The sequence below is a fragment of the Microcaecilia unicolor genome, chromosome 11, assembly GCF_901765095.1.
Source record: "Microcaecilia unicolor chromosome 11, aMicUni1.1, whole genome shotgun sequence".
Classification (NCBI taxonomy): Eukaryota; Metazoa; Chordata; class Amphibia; order Gymnophiona; family Siphonopidae; genus Microcaecilia; species Microcaecilia unicolor.
The window spans coordinates 81,227,054-81,241,766 of record NC_044041.1 but is presented as its reverse complement, the minus strand read 5'-3'; the positions used below and the strand labels follow the sequence as shown (position 1 = coordinate 81,241,766).

The following is a 14,713-nucleotide window of genomic DNA, read 5'->3' as shown; positions in this document are numbered from 1 at the left end:
ATTTATGATACCCTTACGGGCAAGGGAGGCCTTGGGAAAGAAACTAGTATAAATATCAGAAGAATGTTGCCTAACAGCTTAAGGGAAGGATAGTTTGCAGAAAAAGAGTAATGTAAATCATTGTCTGAAACAAACGATATAAGCTGCCGTCTCAGAAGAGTATTTCAGAGATGCAGACAGTAAACAGCTTTTTATGTTACTGAATTGATCTGTCATGAGAAACTACTGTATTTGTATTTGGTAAGTGAATAAAATATACGTTCTCATATGCACTTAGCATTGGTTTCTTTTACCCCTCCCAGTTGAGAATGGCTGGTTCATGCTAATTTGGGAAGGGATACAAGCAGCCTAAAAACATAGGTGAGGGACACGTAACTACAAATTTCCTTATAAAAACACTCAAACTATGAGCTCAAATAGCCAATGGGATGCCAGATGAAAGCCAAGTGCTGAACTAGAACTACTCTGTTTACCCTGTTCCTAATCCAAGACTAGCTAAAACAAGGCCTAAGATCCCAATTTTTGCCCAATGGCTCCCCTAACAGAAGAAATCACACATACACACGGGCAGCTCCATGCAGTTTATTATTGAGGGTGTTTCTTTCTGTCCACACAAGCAGGGTTCCTTCCTCACTCTCCCTTCATCCAAGCCACGGGCTGGGAAAGGGGAAGAAGATTGACTCCTTTCATGATCTTTCACTTGGTTTTAAATCGATTGCGATTGACAACTGAAAAACACAACAGGGAAAAAGTGCGTCAGCAGGGCCATTTGGCCTGAGCCTCACACAGAAAAGGTTCCTCCATTTGGATTTTTTTTTTCTTTCAATTGAACACAGAATTAATTTGGCTAGGCAGAATGTATTTGTGTTGCTTTTTATACGTGATTATCTTTGCAATAAGTGTCTAGTATAATAATATTTTAATTGAAATATATTTTGTATATTATTACTTTTACATCTAAAAATCTGCCTCAACTGCTTCTATATTTATTTGTTTGTTTGTTTGTTGCATTTGTATCCCACATTTTCCCACCTATTTGCAAGCTCAATGTGGCTTACATTATGCCGTAATGGCGATTGCCATTTCAGGAATGAGAAATACAAAGTGGTATTGCATTAAAGTTCATAAATGATGGAGTAAATTACAGAGTAAGTTAGGCAGTCAAGTACAGAAAAGTTCATTTCCGGCATGAGAAATAAAGTGGTACTGCTTTAACGTTCATTATTGACAGAGTAAATGGAGCAGTCAAGTGTAGAGAGTTCGGTTTTGTCTGGTTTTGGTAGAGTTTCGTTGTCTAGTATTTAGGATGGACCGTTGTGGTATGTCTTTTTGAACAGGTTGGTTTTTAGTAGTTTTCGGAAGATTGTTAGGTTGTGCATTGTTTTTATGACGTTTGGTAGTGCATTCCATAGTTGTGTGCTTATGTAGGAGTAGCTGGATGCATATGTTGATTTATATTTGTCCTTTGCAACTGGGGTAGTGGAAATTAAAGAATGTGCATGCTGACCTTTTTGTGTTCCTGGTTGGTAAGTCTATAAGGTCTGACATATAGACAGGGGCCTCACCGTGAATGATTTTATGGACCAGGGTGCAAATTTTGAACGCAATTCGTTCTTTTAGTGGGAGCCAGTGTAGTTTTTCTCTTAGGGGTTTGGAGCTTTCGTATTTTGCTTTTCCAAATATGAGTCTGGTTGCTGTGTTTTGGGCAGTTTGGAGGTTTTTTTAATGATTTGTTCTTTGAATCCGGCATAGATGGCATTGCAGTAATCTAGGTGGCTTAGCACCATTAATTGTACCAGGCGGCGGAATATTTCCCTTGGGAAAAAAGGTTTTACTTTTTTTGAGTTTCCACATTGAATGGAACATTTTCTTTGTTGTATTTTTCGCATGGCTTTCTAGTGTGAGATATCTGCCTCCCTTTTGTTTTTTAATTATGAATTTCATTTCTAGTTTGTACTGGCCAAGTCATCTGTGAGTCTCTGAAAAGCCCTGTCCGTGCCATGATTTCAGAGTGCAGACTAAAAGTGGGTCACACTGTATGACAGCATGAAGGCACAATAATTAAGAAATCTATTAAAGTGGTAGAGGGGAAGTTCCTCTCCTTGCTTCTCTTGCCTAGAGATGTAATGGTGGTGGTGCCTCTGTGTAAGCGGCTTCTGCCCTTGCTAATCCTATGCTAACAGGAGAACAGATTTCTGAGCAACTGTGATGCATCTCATTTTCAAGAATCTTCTGTCTATAATTCTGTGCTGCTAAATTTTCATAGAACAGACTGTAGGTGGGTGGTGTCAGAACAGGACATAGCAATTATTATCCCTTTCTTTATACACACATGCCACAGGATCATTAATATTCAAAAGGGTAGATAGAACCTTAGTTTAACATCCCATTCAAAACATGGTACCTGTGATGGGGCTTATAGAACACTACCCTCACCCTTAAGAAAAGTCCCTCTCTAACTAACCTGGGCCATTTTAAGAACACTGAACCCGCCCCGGGAGGAAGTGCGCCGGGAGGGGTGGAGGTAATACCTGGGAAGTTTAAAAGACAGGACCAGGATGAGGGTGAGGAGGCCCAGGGAAGGAAGAACTGAAGGCTCAGTCTATGCCTGACTGAATACGTCTAGCTGCTGTGACCTGACTGAGGTAAGACAACCTTATGGTTTTGTTAGGACTTGCAAACTTTGCTGAGGTCCGGCTGGAGCCAGACCTGGGCCTCTGAAGAAAAACAAGAACTAAAGGCTGTGTTTGGGGCGGGGCAACCCCACCAGTCACAACTTGTGTTATGCCTATCACTAGAGTCCTACTACTACTACTACTACTACTATTTAGCATTTCTATAGCGCTACAAGGCATACGCAGCGCTGTACAAACATAGAAGAAAGACAGTCCCTGCTCAAAGAGCTTACAATCTAATAGACAAAAAATAAATAAAGTAAGCAAATCAAATCAATTAATGTGAACGGGAAGGAAGAGAGGAGGGTAGGTGGAGGCGAGTGGTTACAAGTGGTTACGAGTCAAAAGCAATGTTAAAGAGGTGGGTTTTCAGTCTAGATTTAAAGGTGGCCAAGGATGGGGCAAGACGTAGGGGCTCAGGAAGTTTATTCCAGGCGTAGGGTGCAGCGAGATAGAAGGCGCGAAGTCTGGAGTTGGCAGTAGTGGAGAAGGGAACAGATAAGAAGGATTTATCCATGGAGCGGAGTGCACGGGAAGGGGTGTAGGGAAGGACGAGTGTGGAGAGATACTGGGGAGCAGCAGAGTGAATACATTTATAGGTTAGTAGAAGAAGTTTGAACAGGATGCGAAAACGGATAGGGAGCCAGTGAAGGGTCTTGAGGAGAGGGGTAGTATGAGTAAAGCGACCCTGGCGGAAGATGAGACGGGCAGTCCTGCTGAATAACCGTTTCCTAAACCGCAGAAGTTTACCCATATTGTGTCTCGGGCCATGTGAAGGAACAGGCTTGGGGAGCTCTTTAAATAAATATTTATTTTGTGTTCGTTCCTTTTGTGCGGCTGAGTTATTTCTCCATCCCACTCTTGACCCACGCTCAGGGTCTCACAGTACCTCTGAAAATACCATGTTAAACTAGGACACTGTATTAGTACTGGCTACTGGGAACCCTGGGATCTGCTAGAGCAGTCCAGTGAGTGCGTTCTTACCATATTCCTTTCCTGGGATGGGTTTATCATTCCATTCAAAAGCCCCCCAGCGGGTCCTATAGTGCAGATACTGAGCGGGCAGTGTTGGGTCATACCAGGCCGCTTCTCTCAGGCGCTGGGCATAAGCTGCAGATAACAAATAGAAGAGAACTGAACCATCAAAAGAATCTTTTCCCTTTTTATATCTAAGGAAGTTATAACTGAATAAAACGATTGCCTCAGCACTGGTAATTTTTCCAAAACCAGGCCTTTTGCTTAACAGAGAGCACCAGATCATGGAGAGATTGAGCCAGTCCTGGTTTTCTTCCTTGGCATCTATGGACTTCTACTTCCAATTTCTTCCACTAGGAAGTGTCCAGAAATGCTGTGGCAGAAAACCAGAATATGCTGGTTCTGTCCCCACTGGCAAGGACCTATCTGATAAACAGTTGCCCATTCTTGTCTGTAGCCTACCGTGTGGCAGCGACTTCAGTTCCCGCTTTCTGTGCCACTGGTACCAACGGTTGTAGATCTGCCGATTGTTTCCATTAGTCAGTCCTGTGTACCAGACCTGCGACTCAGCATCCCACCCCATGGGAGCAGTCTTCCATCGCACTGCCTGCTTAACGAGAGGGACATTGCTGGGCCCCGGGACAGAGAGCAGTTCATAGCTGAAAATGAATGAGAAGAAAAGGGCAAGAGATAGCTATTACTTACTACAGACTCTGAACATTTCTATATGTGGAAATGGCTAAGATGAGTCAGATGAGAGGTCAGGATGCAAATGCTAAGCACAAATTATATATAGGCAATTATGTCTGTAATTACTCTTATAGGATACTAGTGCAAGTCTGCAGTTACGCGCCTAAATTTAGGCAGGAGCACTAACGGCAACTGAAAGGCTGGTGTAAATGTTTGCACCTAACTGCTTCTATTCTGTAACCCACATGCATAAGGGCTAGGCATGCCCCTGACCCAGCCATGCCATTGCCAGGTCCATAACCCTGGCAGTTGCCTGCTTCAGAGTTTTGTGCACACAAGTTGTAGAATACTAATAGCAATTATGCACATCACTGCAAATTAGCACCAATTAACACCAATTAGTCAATCAGTAGCTAATTAAGCAATTAAGCTACACACAACTGACTAATCTATAACTTCTACACACAACTTTGCACACTAAGGGCCCCTTTTACCAAACCGCGCTAGTGATTACCTCCTACCAATGACAATTCAAATTCCATTCAAAGTGAATGGACTTTGTCAGCACTGCCATGCCGGGAATTGTTAGCACGTTTCAGTAAAAGGGGCAGTAGGTATAAAAAAAATTGGGTGCACAAGATTATAGAATGAGAGCTATGTGGGCATTTCAAATACCTGCTTTGTGTATGTTCCATCTTTCTTGCACTCTGTTTTGTATGTATTGATAACATGCTCCTCTATGTTGTAGTATATCAAATAAATTCGAACCACATTCTACAAATCTACTGCTCAGTTCAAGAATATAAAAGACCAAGCCTGGTATTTCAACCAACAGGATTAAAGAATGCAAGTTACATCAGTGCACCTGCTGAGGTCACACCACAGACAGAACACTGGAGTCCAGGGAAATTCCATGTGTAAAGGGAAAAAGGATAGTGATAGGAGTGTACTACCATCCACCTGGCCAGGATGAACAGATGGATGTAGAAATGTTATCAGAAATTAGGGAGGCTAACAAACTACACCATAAAAACAGGTGATTTCTATTACCCCAATGATATTGACTAGGTAAATAACATCAGGACATGCTAGGGAGGTAAAATTCCTTGATGACATCAAGGACTGCTTTATGGAGCAGCTGGTAAAGGAGCCAACATGAGAAGGAAAAATTCTAGACCTAGTCCTTAGTGGAGTCCATGATCTGGTGCAGGAGGCAATGGTGCTGGGTCCGCTTGATAACAGTGATCATAATATGATCAGATTTGATATTGGCTTTGGAGTAAGTACACACAGGAAATCCAATACGTTAGCATTTAACTTTAAAAAAAGAAGACTATGATAAAATGAGAACGGTGGAAAAAAAAAAACGGAGTAGCTGTAAAGGTCAAAATTGTACATCATGCATGGATGCTGTTCAAAAATACCATCCTGGAAGCCCAGTCCAAATATATTCCATGTATTAAAAAAGGAGGAAGGAAGACCAAACAACAGCTGTCATGGTTAAAAAGTGAGGTGAAGGAAGCTATTAGAGCTGAAAGAAAATCCATCAGAGAATGGAAGAAGGTACTGACTGAAAATAATAAGAAACAGCATAAGGAATGTCAAGTCAAATGCAAAGTGCTGATAAGGAAACATTTTTTTTAGGTATATTAAAAGCAAGAAGCCGGCAAAAGAATCGGTTGGACCACTAGATGACCAAGGGGTAAAAGGGGCAATCAGGGAAGACCATGCCATAGCAGAGAGATTAACTGAATTCTTTGCTTCGGTCTTCACCGAAGAAGATTTGGGAGAGATACCAGTGCCAGAAACGGTATTCAAAGCTGACGAGTCAGAGAAACTGAATGAAATCTCTATAAACCTGGAGGATGTAATGGTGAAATTTGACAAACTGAAGAGTAGCAAATCTCCTGGACCGGGTGGTATTCATCCCAGAGTACTGACAGAATTGAAAAATGAACTTGCAGAACTACTAGTGGCGGCGGCTAAGAAAGCAAATAGAATGTCAGGTATTATTAGTAAATGCATGGAAAATAAAAATGAGGCTGTTAGAATAAATTTGTATCGCTCCATGGTGCAACTGCACCTCGAATATTGTTAAATTCTCATCACCGCATCTTAAAAAAGATATAATGCAATTAGAAAAGAGAAGGGCGATGAAAATGATAAAGGGGATGGGACGACTTCCCTATGAGGAAAGGCTAAAGTGGCTAGGGCTCTTCAGCTTGGAGAAAAGACGGCTGGGGAGATATGATGGAGATCTATAAAATAATGAGTGGAGTAGAACGGGTAGACGTGAATCGCTTGTTTATTCTCCATAAATACTAGGCCTAGGGGGCACGCAATGAAGCTACAAAGTAGTAAATTTAAAACAAATCAGAGAATTTATTTTTTTCACTCAGTGTGTAATTAAACTCTGGCATTTGTTGCCAGAGAATGTAGTAAAAGCAGTTACCTTAGCGGGGTTTAAAAAAGGTTTGGATGGCTTCCTAAAAGAAAAGTCCATATATCATTATTAAAATGGACTTGGGGAAAATCCACTGCTTATATTTCTAGGATAAGCAGCATAAAATGTATTGTACTTTTTTGGGATCTTGCCAGGTACTTGTGACCTGGATTGGCCACTGTTGGAAACAGGATGCTGGGCTTGATGGACCTTCTGTCTGTCCCAGTGTGGCAATACTTATGTACTTATCTGGAGCCTATGGAACTGCGCAAGACTAAAGTTGGGCAGGTGATAGAGGCATTCCAGTTCTAAAATTCCATCATATTCTAGGCTACTGATGACAGCAATGCTTTTTGAGAGCAATGACACTAGCAATATATCTTTTTTTTTGTTTGTTTGAAGAGTAAGGGTGTGTGTCATGGGCATGAGACACACTTCTGCTGTTTCAGCACAGGGCACAAATTCTCTACTGGAATGGGACATCATCTACACTTAATTGAATTGCTTGATATGGCTATATTTAACTATATCATCACATGCAAAGGGCTTAGTTTCCATCCCCATCAAACATATAAATGGCAAGAGGCGTACTCACTCGCAAAATGCGCAGTAGAGACTCTCTCTGTCCCGCTCCTGCGTCAATACATGATGACAGGGGCGTGACAGAGAGGGAACCGGCACACCTGCGAGTGAGGGCACTGCCATCGCCACCACTTCCCTCCCAGGGTTGCCGCTACCGCTCCCCCCACCACCCGGAGTCGCCGCTGCCACCCACCCTCCACCCGGCCCGGGTACCTGGCTTCACTATTCAAACCGCCGGAATGTAGCACAAAGCTCATCTGAGCTGCCGTTGGCCTTCCTTACCTGCCTGTGTCCCGCCCTCGCCGACGTTATGTCACACGAGGGCGGAACACACGCAGAGAAGAAGGCCGACGGCAGCTCAGATGAGCTGTGTGCTACGTTCCAGCAGTTTGAATAGTGAAGCCAGGTACCTGGCCCAGGTGGAGGGGTGGCGGAGGGGACTCCGGGGGGGGGGGGGGCCGCGGCAACCCAGGGAGGGGGCGTTTCAACCCCCCCCTTCCTTTACTAGCCTGTTTTTACGGGCTCAATGGCTAGTCAAACATATAAACGGCAAGTGACCGACTCACCTGCAAATGTGCAGTAGACTTCCCTCTCTGTCTCGCCCTCGTGTCAAGACGTGATGTCAGAGGGCGGAACAGAGAGGGAAACGGAGTCGGAGTCACTGTCGGACGCTGCCGCCTGGAAACATCGCGCGTACCAACCTCCACCCTCCCACCCCATCCCCGCCGCTGCTCCCGCCCTCCTCCGTGCCGGGCCCCCTGCACTGACCTGACAGCGCCTCTCTCCTCCGTGTGGAAGCGCTGCAGGCAGCAGAGCTGCTGCTGCTGCCTGCAGCGCTTTCACATGGAGGTGAGAGGCGCTGTCAGGTCAGTGCAGGGGCCTGGCACAGAGGGGGGAGGGAGCGGCAGCGAGGAGGGTAGCTGGAAATCTCGCCCGGGGCTTAACTACAGTTAAAAAAAAAAAAGAGTTTAGGAGTACGGCAGCTATACTGTTTAACATCCTACAGGCGTAAGAGTCACAGGAAAAGAGGATATGGGGAATGACATGGGGATGGGGACCTGTGTTAAACAAGGTGGTGGGGACGAGGGCAGATCCTACAAGGCCGGGGCAGGAATGGGGACAGAGCCAGTGAGGATGGGGACAAACTTTATCCACGTGTCAAGTTCTACTTTGAAGCCTGTTAATGAACTGGACTGTTATTTATGTTTGAATGATGCAAACGAAAATATTTTTATTTTTTTGAAAAACAAGCAACATGCTGGCCACATGGGGGATCCTGTACATCCTGCTACCACCACATCTTCTTCTATTGCAGGAGGGACTGTGGAAGACAGGAGAGCTAGACTGAATCCTGAGATTGTTGATGACTTCTTATTCATCCATACAGAATGGTTTGCATTTTGGACCCTTGGACATTTTAACAGGGTGGATTAAGATTCATTGGGGTAGTAGAAATCAGCTATTGTTAGGGTTGGAAGGGTACAGGGTGGTGGTGGTGTGGGGGGGGGGGGAGGGTTATTATAGTTTCTTTATTATTATTGTTTTCTATTTGTAATTTATACACAACAGTTGCACAGCATATTGTTCCTTTTTATACTTTAATAAAGAGACTGAAATACAAAATCATGTGTTCAAGGCTTCTTGCAGACGAGAACAGAGCCCACGGGGACAGAACTTGCATGGACGGGGTGAGGACGGAGACAGAGCCCACGGGGCCAGGGCGGGGACAAATTTTATCCGCATGTCATTCTCTAGTATGGACACATTCCCGATCAAACTTTACAGTTCTGTTTGCACAACTAAGAAGTTTAAACTTAAACATACAGCTATTGGTTAGCATGGGGCTACCATGTTTGTTCTTGTGACCAGACTACTAAAAGAGCAAAGTAAATATACTACAGCCCATTACAGAGCAGCAATAACCCTCAAGGACAAATCTTCTCTTTGTTGGGGTATTCCCATTCTCATAAGCAAGCAGCTGCCGAGACGTATATCAGCACACTAGGCATCCTGCTCCTTATGGGACACTGACCTGTGCCCAGGTTGCCTTGGACTGATCTTGAACTTACTCCTGGGCCTACATCTTTTCTGTATGGAATTTCAAGACCATTCCATAATTTCACTGAGGAATCCTCACTCAGCTTGGACCATAACCCATAAGAATCGATGAAGAGGCTATTAAAAAATTATGTCTTATCTGTTAGTTTTCTTTCCTTTAGTCCTACCAGACCAGTCCAGACTAATGGGTTATGTCCATCTACCAGTGGAAAGAGACAGAGAAAAATAGTTCCAAGTAATTGGCCCCTTAATGGTATCATGCAGCCATAAGTACATAAGTACATAAGTAGTGCCATACTGGGAAAGACCAAAGGTCCATCTAGCCCAGCATCCTGTCACCGACAGTGGCCAATCCAGGTCAAGGGCACCTGGCACGCTCCCCAAACGTAAAAACATTCCAGACAAGTTATACCTAAAAATGAGGAATTTTTCCAGTCCATTTAATAGCGGTCTATGGACTTGTCCTTTAGGAATCTATCTAACCCCTTTTTAAACTCCGTCAAGCTAACTGCCCGTACCACGTTCTCCGGCAACGAATTCCAGAGTCTAATTACACGTTGGGTGAAGAAAAATTTTCTCCGATTCGTTTTAAATTTACCACACTGTAGCTTCAACTCATGCCCTCTAGTCCTAGTATTTTTGGATAGCGTGAACAGTCGCTTCACATCCACCCGATCCATTCCACTCATTATTTTATACACTTCTATCATATCTCCCCTCAGCCGTCTCTTCTCCAAGCTGAAAAGAGACGGCTGGAATGTTCAGTATTTTGAATTGCCAAGCAATGGTGCTCCTGAAATCCAACACAAAGAACAATGAAAATTTAACAGACCAGGGCCCTGGCTGCAGCAGGAAGTGGTACAGAGAATTCACAGAGTCAGGAGATGTGTCCTGAACTGTAAAAGGAAGTGTGGTATGTTCTGCATTGGGATAATAATGCACCAAATCAGGAGATGTGGTCTGCATTGTAACAAGAAGCGTGGCTTGTACCCAACTGACATACAGAAACTGCACCGAGTCAGAAGACATATTCTGACTTGTAATATGTACTGTGGTTCGTATTAAACTGACATACAGAAATTCAAAGTCACGAGAAGCAAGACAGAAAACAAAATGATACAGTAAATTGAAGAAATAACATCTACTCATAAATGTAGGCGCTCAGTAAAAAAAAAAAAAAAAAAACTGTTAGGGAGGGAATCTGGATTGGTCTGGTAAGACTAAAGGAAAGAAAATCACCAAGACAGACATAATTTTTCCTTCCTCTTCATCCATACCAGACCAGTGCAGAGTAATGGGATGTAGCAAAGCAGTCTCCCAAATAGGGCGGGATTATCCTAGAATAACACGAAAAGAAGAGATTGTCTAGAATGAAGTGCTGAAGAGCATCAAAAAATGAGAAAACAAGACAGATAATTCATCCACGACCCGTAGTGTGACCACTGAGTGAACAACCAGAGACTAGAACTGAAGTTCTGAGTTCCCTTGAAGACAAGACACATCTGTACCCAAGTGCCTGAGTCCTTCTGGACTGTGTACACAGCCAACCATGATTCAAGATGCTGCTGAAAAAGGATCAATATACAAATCATAGGAGTACTATCCCATAGACCAGAGGGGCAGAAAGGTCTAGGTGTCCTCTTATATGGGGAAACAGTAGGTCAGAAATGACCGACATAAGGAGAGAAGAGTAGAAAACCCTACAACTGGTGAATCTAAGCAGGCCGGCAGCTGGAAGTACATTAGCGGTGTTGAAGCAGAAGTACCTACTCAGCGCCAAACGTATCACCCCCCCCAAAATGCTGCTGCAATTCATGGAAGGTAAGCTATAAAGTGGCAACAGAAATGGCAAGCATCAAGATCACTGTAGAAAAATAAACCACTGCGCTAGGTGTTGAATACAAAGAGCAAACGTGTACAAAAATTTGGTGACCTCACACAGCTCAACATGGGCAATATATACCACCAGTAAATTTGCGAGGCATGGAAGGTGCAGGCATTGGGTGCAAAAAAGGGTAATCTCTGCCACCAACCCAGTACAGCAGATAATGTAAGAGAAGGCACACTTGCAGCACTGTCCCTGCAGTCTCGCCAGATAATGGGCCCCAGATACCACCTTCATGAGTATCTTAAGACACACTTGTGGATGTTGCCATGGAAGACATAACAGAGTTGTGCAGCATGTAAAACCCCACTTCACAAAATGGGATGGAGCCACACCCATGGAAGAGCTCTTACAGATGCCAAAGAAGAGCAAAAAAAGCAGCAAACTCATGTAACAGCGGGGCTGTAGACAGGAACTCCTGCCTGATTAGTAGAAATTGGCATAGAGGTAGCTATAGGCAGAGAAACAGCTTAGAAGACCGACAATCCAAGGAATAGCCATACAGCCCTGAAGGAACGTAAGATATGCCATTAAGTGACAGTCACTAAGAATCATGGTGGAATACAGCTGGTGGCATACTGCATTGGAAAAGGTTAGTTCAGCAGCATGGCACAATAGGCCAGTACCATAGGCAGTTCCACTTTCCACAGAGCTGCCCAGAATGGTGCTACTAAGCGTAATAGGCTGTAGCTATCGTGCAGACTGAGAGGCTGATGCCACCGTGCAGGCCAATAAGATGCCAGTACCATGACACCAGAGAGAGTGCAGTGACTGTGCAACCCAAGAGGATGTTGTCCCCATGCCATCCAAGAAACCACAATTACACTGCATCCTGACAGACCACAGACACAGCACAAACCAAGAGGGTGCTGCCCACCCTGAGGCTAAAAAGCTGTTGACCCTGCACATCTGACAGAGCAGGTGCCACTTCAAAAGTTGCTCCTACAATGCAGGCCAATAGGCTGTAGACCACGAGAAAGGAAGTGGCCGCAGACAATGTGTAAGTAAGCAACCGCTGTCATGTTGGAGCCCAAGAAGATGCTGTCATAGAGGCACGCCAAAGGCTGCTACTATAGCACTGCTGAAAAAACTGGTGCACAGCGGAGGCCAGAAGGACCACTACCACCTTGCAGCCCAAAAAGGTTGCTGCTGCAGCCCAAAATACTGCTAATGCCACAGAGCCCAAGGCTAACACACAGCAAGGCAAGAGGGTGCTGCCTTAAATAAGCCTGAGTAGCTGCTGTCACTATGCTGTCCCGGGGGCACCTTTCTTAGTGGAGCTCTAGAGGTCTGGACTGACAGTGTGCCAACAAGCTTCCATGACAGAGGAACCCAAGAGGCTGCCACAGTCAAGAGACTGAAAAGACTGCTGCTAAGGCTAGCCCAAGAAGCCTCTGTTCTGGAACAATTGATGGAGATCAGAAGAGGGCATTGCCCCAGAGACTAAAGGTCACTGCTAATGAGAAACTCAAGGTGTCAGCTAAAAAGAAATCAATAGGGTGCCAGTTGCTGACAAAGAGATCACAAACACACTGCCACTTGCAGTGGCATAGTTTGGCAGGAAGAGGCAGCACCCTGAAGTGTGAGGAACTGTGTAGCACCATAGGCTGCCAAAGAATGGAATCACCACTCTGACCAAAGGGAAGGCAACTCGGATCACATAAGATGACATACCACAGCAGCGAAGTGAGGAAGGTAAGGAATAGGAATGCAATGGCCTTATGTCTGATGAAAGGTGCTGCCAGAAGGCAGCCAAGCAGACTAACAGAAGGCCATCCGGACAGCCTAGAGGATATCACCTCTTATAGTGACAGAAGCTGTTAGAGAAGCAACAGAACATAAAATGAGATCACAAAGTAAGGCCAGGCAAGAGCCAGCAACCATAGCGAAAGTTTCAGAAAGAAAACAGCAACCAAACTGTTAAAACCCTCACTAGCATAACAGTGCGGAAAAACTGAGTATCCCTTACAAAAGCAGAGCCTAACAAAGTCAGCTCCGCTCAGCTGACAGAGAAAGTGGTAGGCATCTAGATTGCTTCAAACTGAGGGAAAGAAAAATAAGCCTCAGTCTGCTTACAGAAAAAAAAAAGAAGCTCTGCTGAGCATATTCAGCACTGTGATACACAGAAGCAAGAAACTGGCCCACCAAAACAAACAGCAATGTCAGAGGAGGCATGCAGTTGGCCCTGAGGGAGTACCGAAGGGCTAAAGTAAAACCACCAGGAGAGAGGAATTAATATACCCTCTGCAAGTAAATAAAGTGCTAAAAAGAAGAGGAAAGAGGTAGAATTCCTCCCTCCCCCGGTGTGACAATGTCCCGAATACACTGAAAACAGAAACTTACCTCAGAGAGGGGAAAGTAAATGATGACATACTTGCCAAACCCAGCCATGTTCACGAAGATCTGAAGAAAAGTCTTTGCCACATAAAAGTTCTCTCAGCTGACCGATGGGAAGAGAAGTGGAGGGGAGGAGAGGGAGTCAGTACCACTGGGTATCACCCTAGCTGGTGGATAAGGGACCCAGCACCACTGTCAAAGAATGTTTTCTTTTCTTGTTTTTAATAAATGATCCTGATCGACAATCATTAACCTCCTGCTCAAGGGATACCCAGAACTAGCCAGGACAGGAGCTAACAGAGAAGCACCAAAAAGGAGCTAATGATCCATCTACCATCCGCTTGGATACAGAGAACAATATTGAACAAACCAGGCTGCACAATACCATTAAGGTGCAAATTACTTGGAGCTTTTTTTCTCTGTCTCCTTCCACTGCTAGATGGACATAATCCATTTGTCTGGACTGGTCTGGTATGCATGAAAAGAAAATAATGCTTGTGCTTCTGTCACTAAAAGCTTTACTAACTCAGCCTCTTCCAACCCCCCAGAAAAAGAACATAGGGCATCTAGCAAGAACTGAAATCCTTTTCTTGATGAAAACAAATTAAAACGATATCCTTTATATCTACAATCTCACCTACTTAAAGGTGCAGGAAAATCAACTTCCAAAGTCCTGCGTGGAATATAGCCCCGGTCTTCGTAACAGCTCATGCCTGCTAGTTTTCCAAACACGCCCCTTCAATTCCCATTTACTTTACTGCTCTGTTGCCCAGGGGTGATAGGAGGATTAAGAGCTTCAAGGTCATCATCACACTTGAATGCTGTTACTGTCAACAATGCATTGTGGCTGCCTCCTTAGCAACCAAAGACAGACCTATAGGGAGGAGTTAAGAGCCAAGGTCATTTTATCCATAAAAATCTCAAATGTTGTGGGCCTGACCTCCCTACCAACATCGTTCCAACACACCTTTGTCACTAACACTTTCAAGAAGGAACCTTAAACAGATCCACCCACAGGAAGGGAACTGGATTTCCGACAGAATGTTTGGGATAAATCATGCCCTAAAG

At 44.3% G+C, this 14,713-nt stretch overlaps 1 protein-coding gene across 3 annotated transcripts; it reads right to left on the bottom strand.

Annotated features, from left to right (window-relative positions):
• Window positions 1–568: 568 nt before the first annotated feature.
• C11H19orf71 (chromosome 11 C19orf71 homolog) lies at window positions 569–14,463 on the bottom strand. 3 transcript variants are annotated; one of them, XM_030219062.1, is made up of 4 exons: window positions 14,283–14,463; window positions 4,113–4,309; window positions 3,660–3,785; window positions 569–728 (listed from the first exon to the last, which is right to left on the bottom strand). In XM_030219062.1, exons 1-4 carry the CDS (start codon window positions 14,354–14,356, stop codon window positions 697–699), a joined length of 429 nt encoding a protein of 142 aa, XP_030074922.1. In that variant the 5' UTR covers window positions 14,357–14,463; the 3' UTR covers window positions 569–696. The 3 variants fall into 3 exon arrangements, with proteins under 3 accessions (XP_030074922.1, XP_030074923.1, XP_030074924.1); XM_030219063.1 differs by lacking the exon at window positions 14,283–14,463 and adding an exon at window positions 13,652–13,850; XM_030219064.1 differs by lacking the exon at window positions 14,283–14,463 and adding an exon at window positions 13,683–13,850.
• Between the last annotated feature and the right edge of the window lie 250 nt (window positions 14,464–14,713).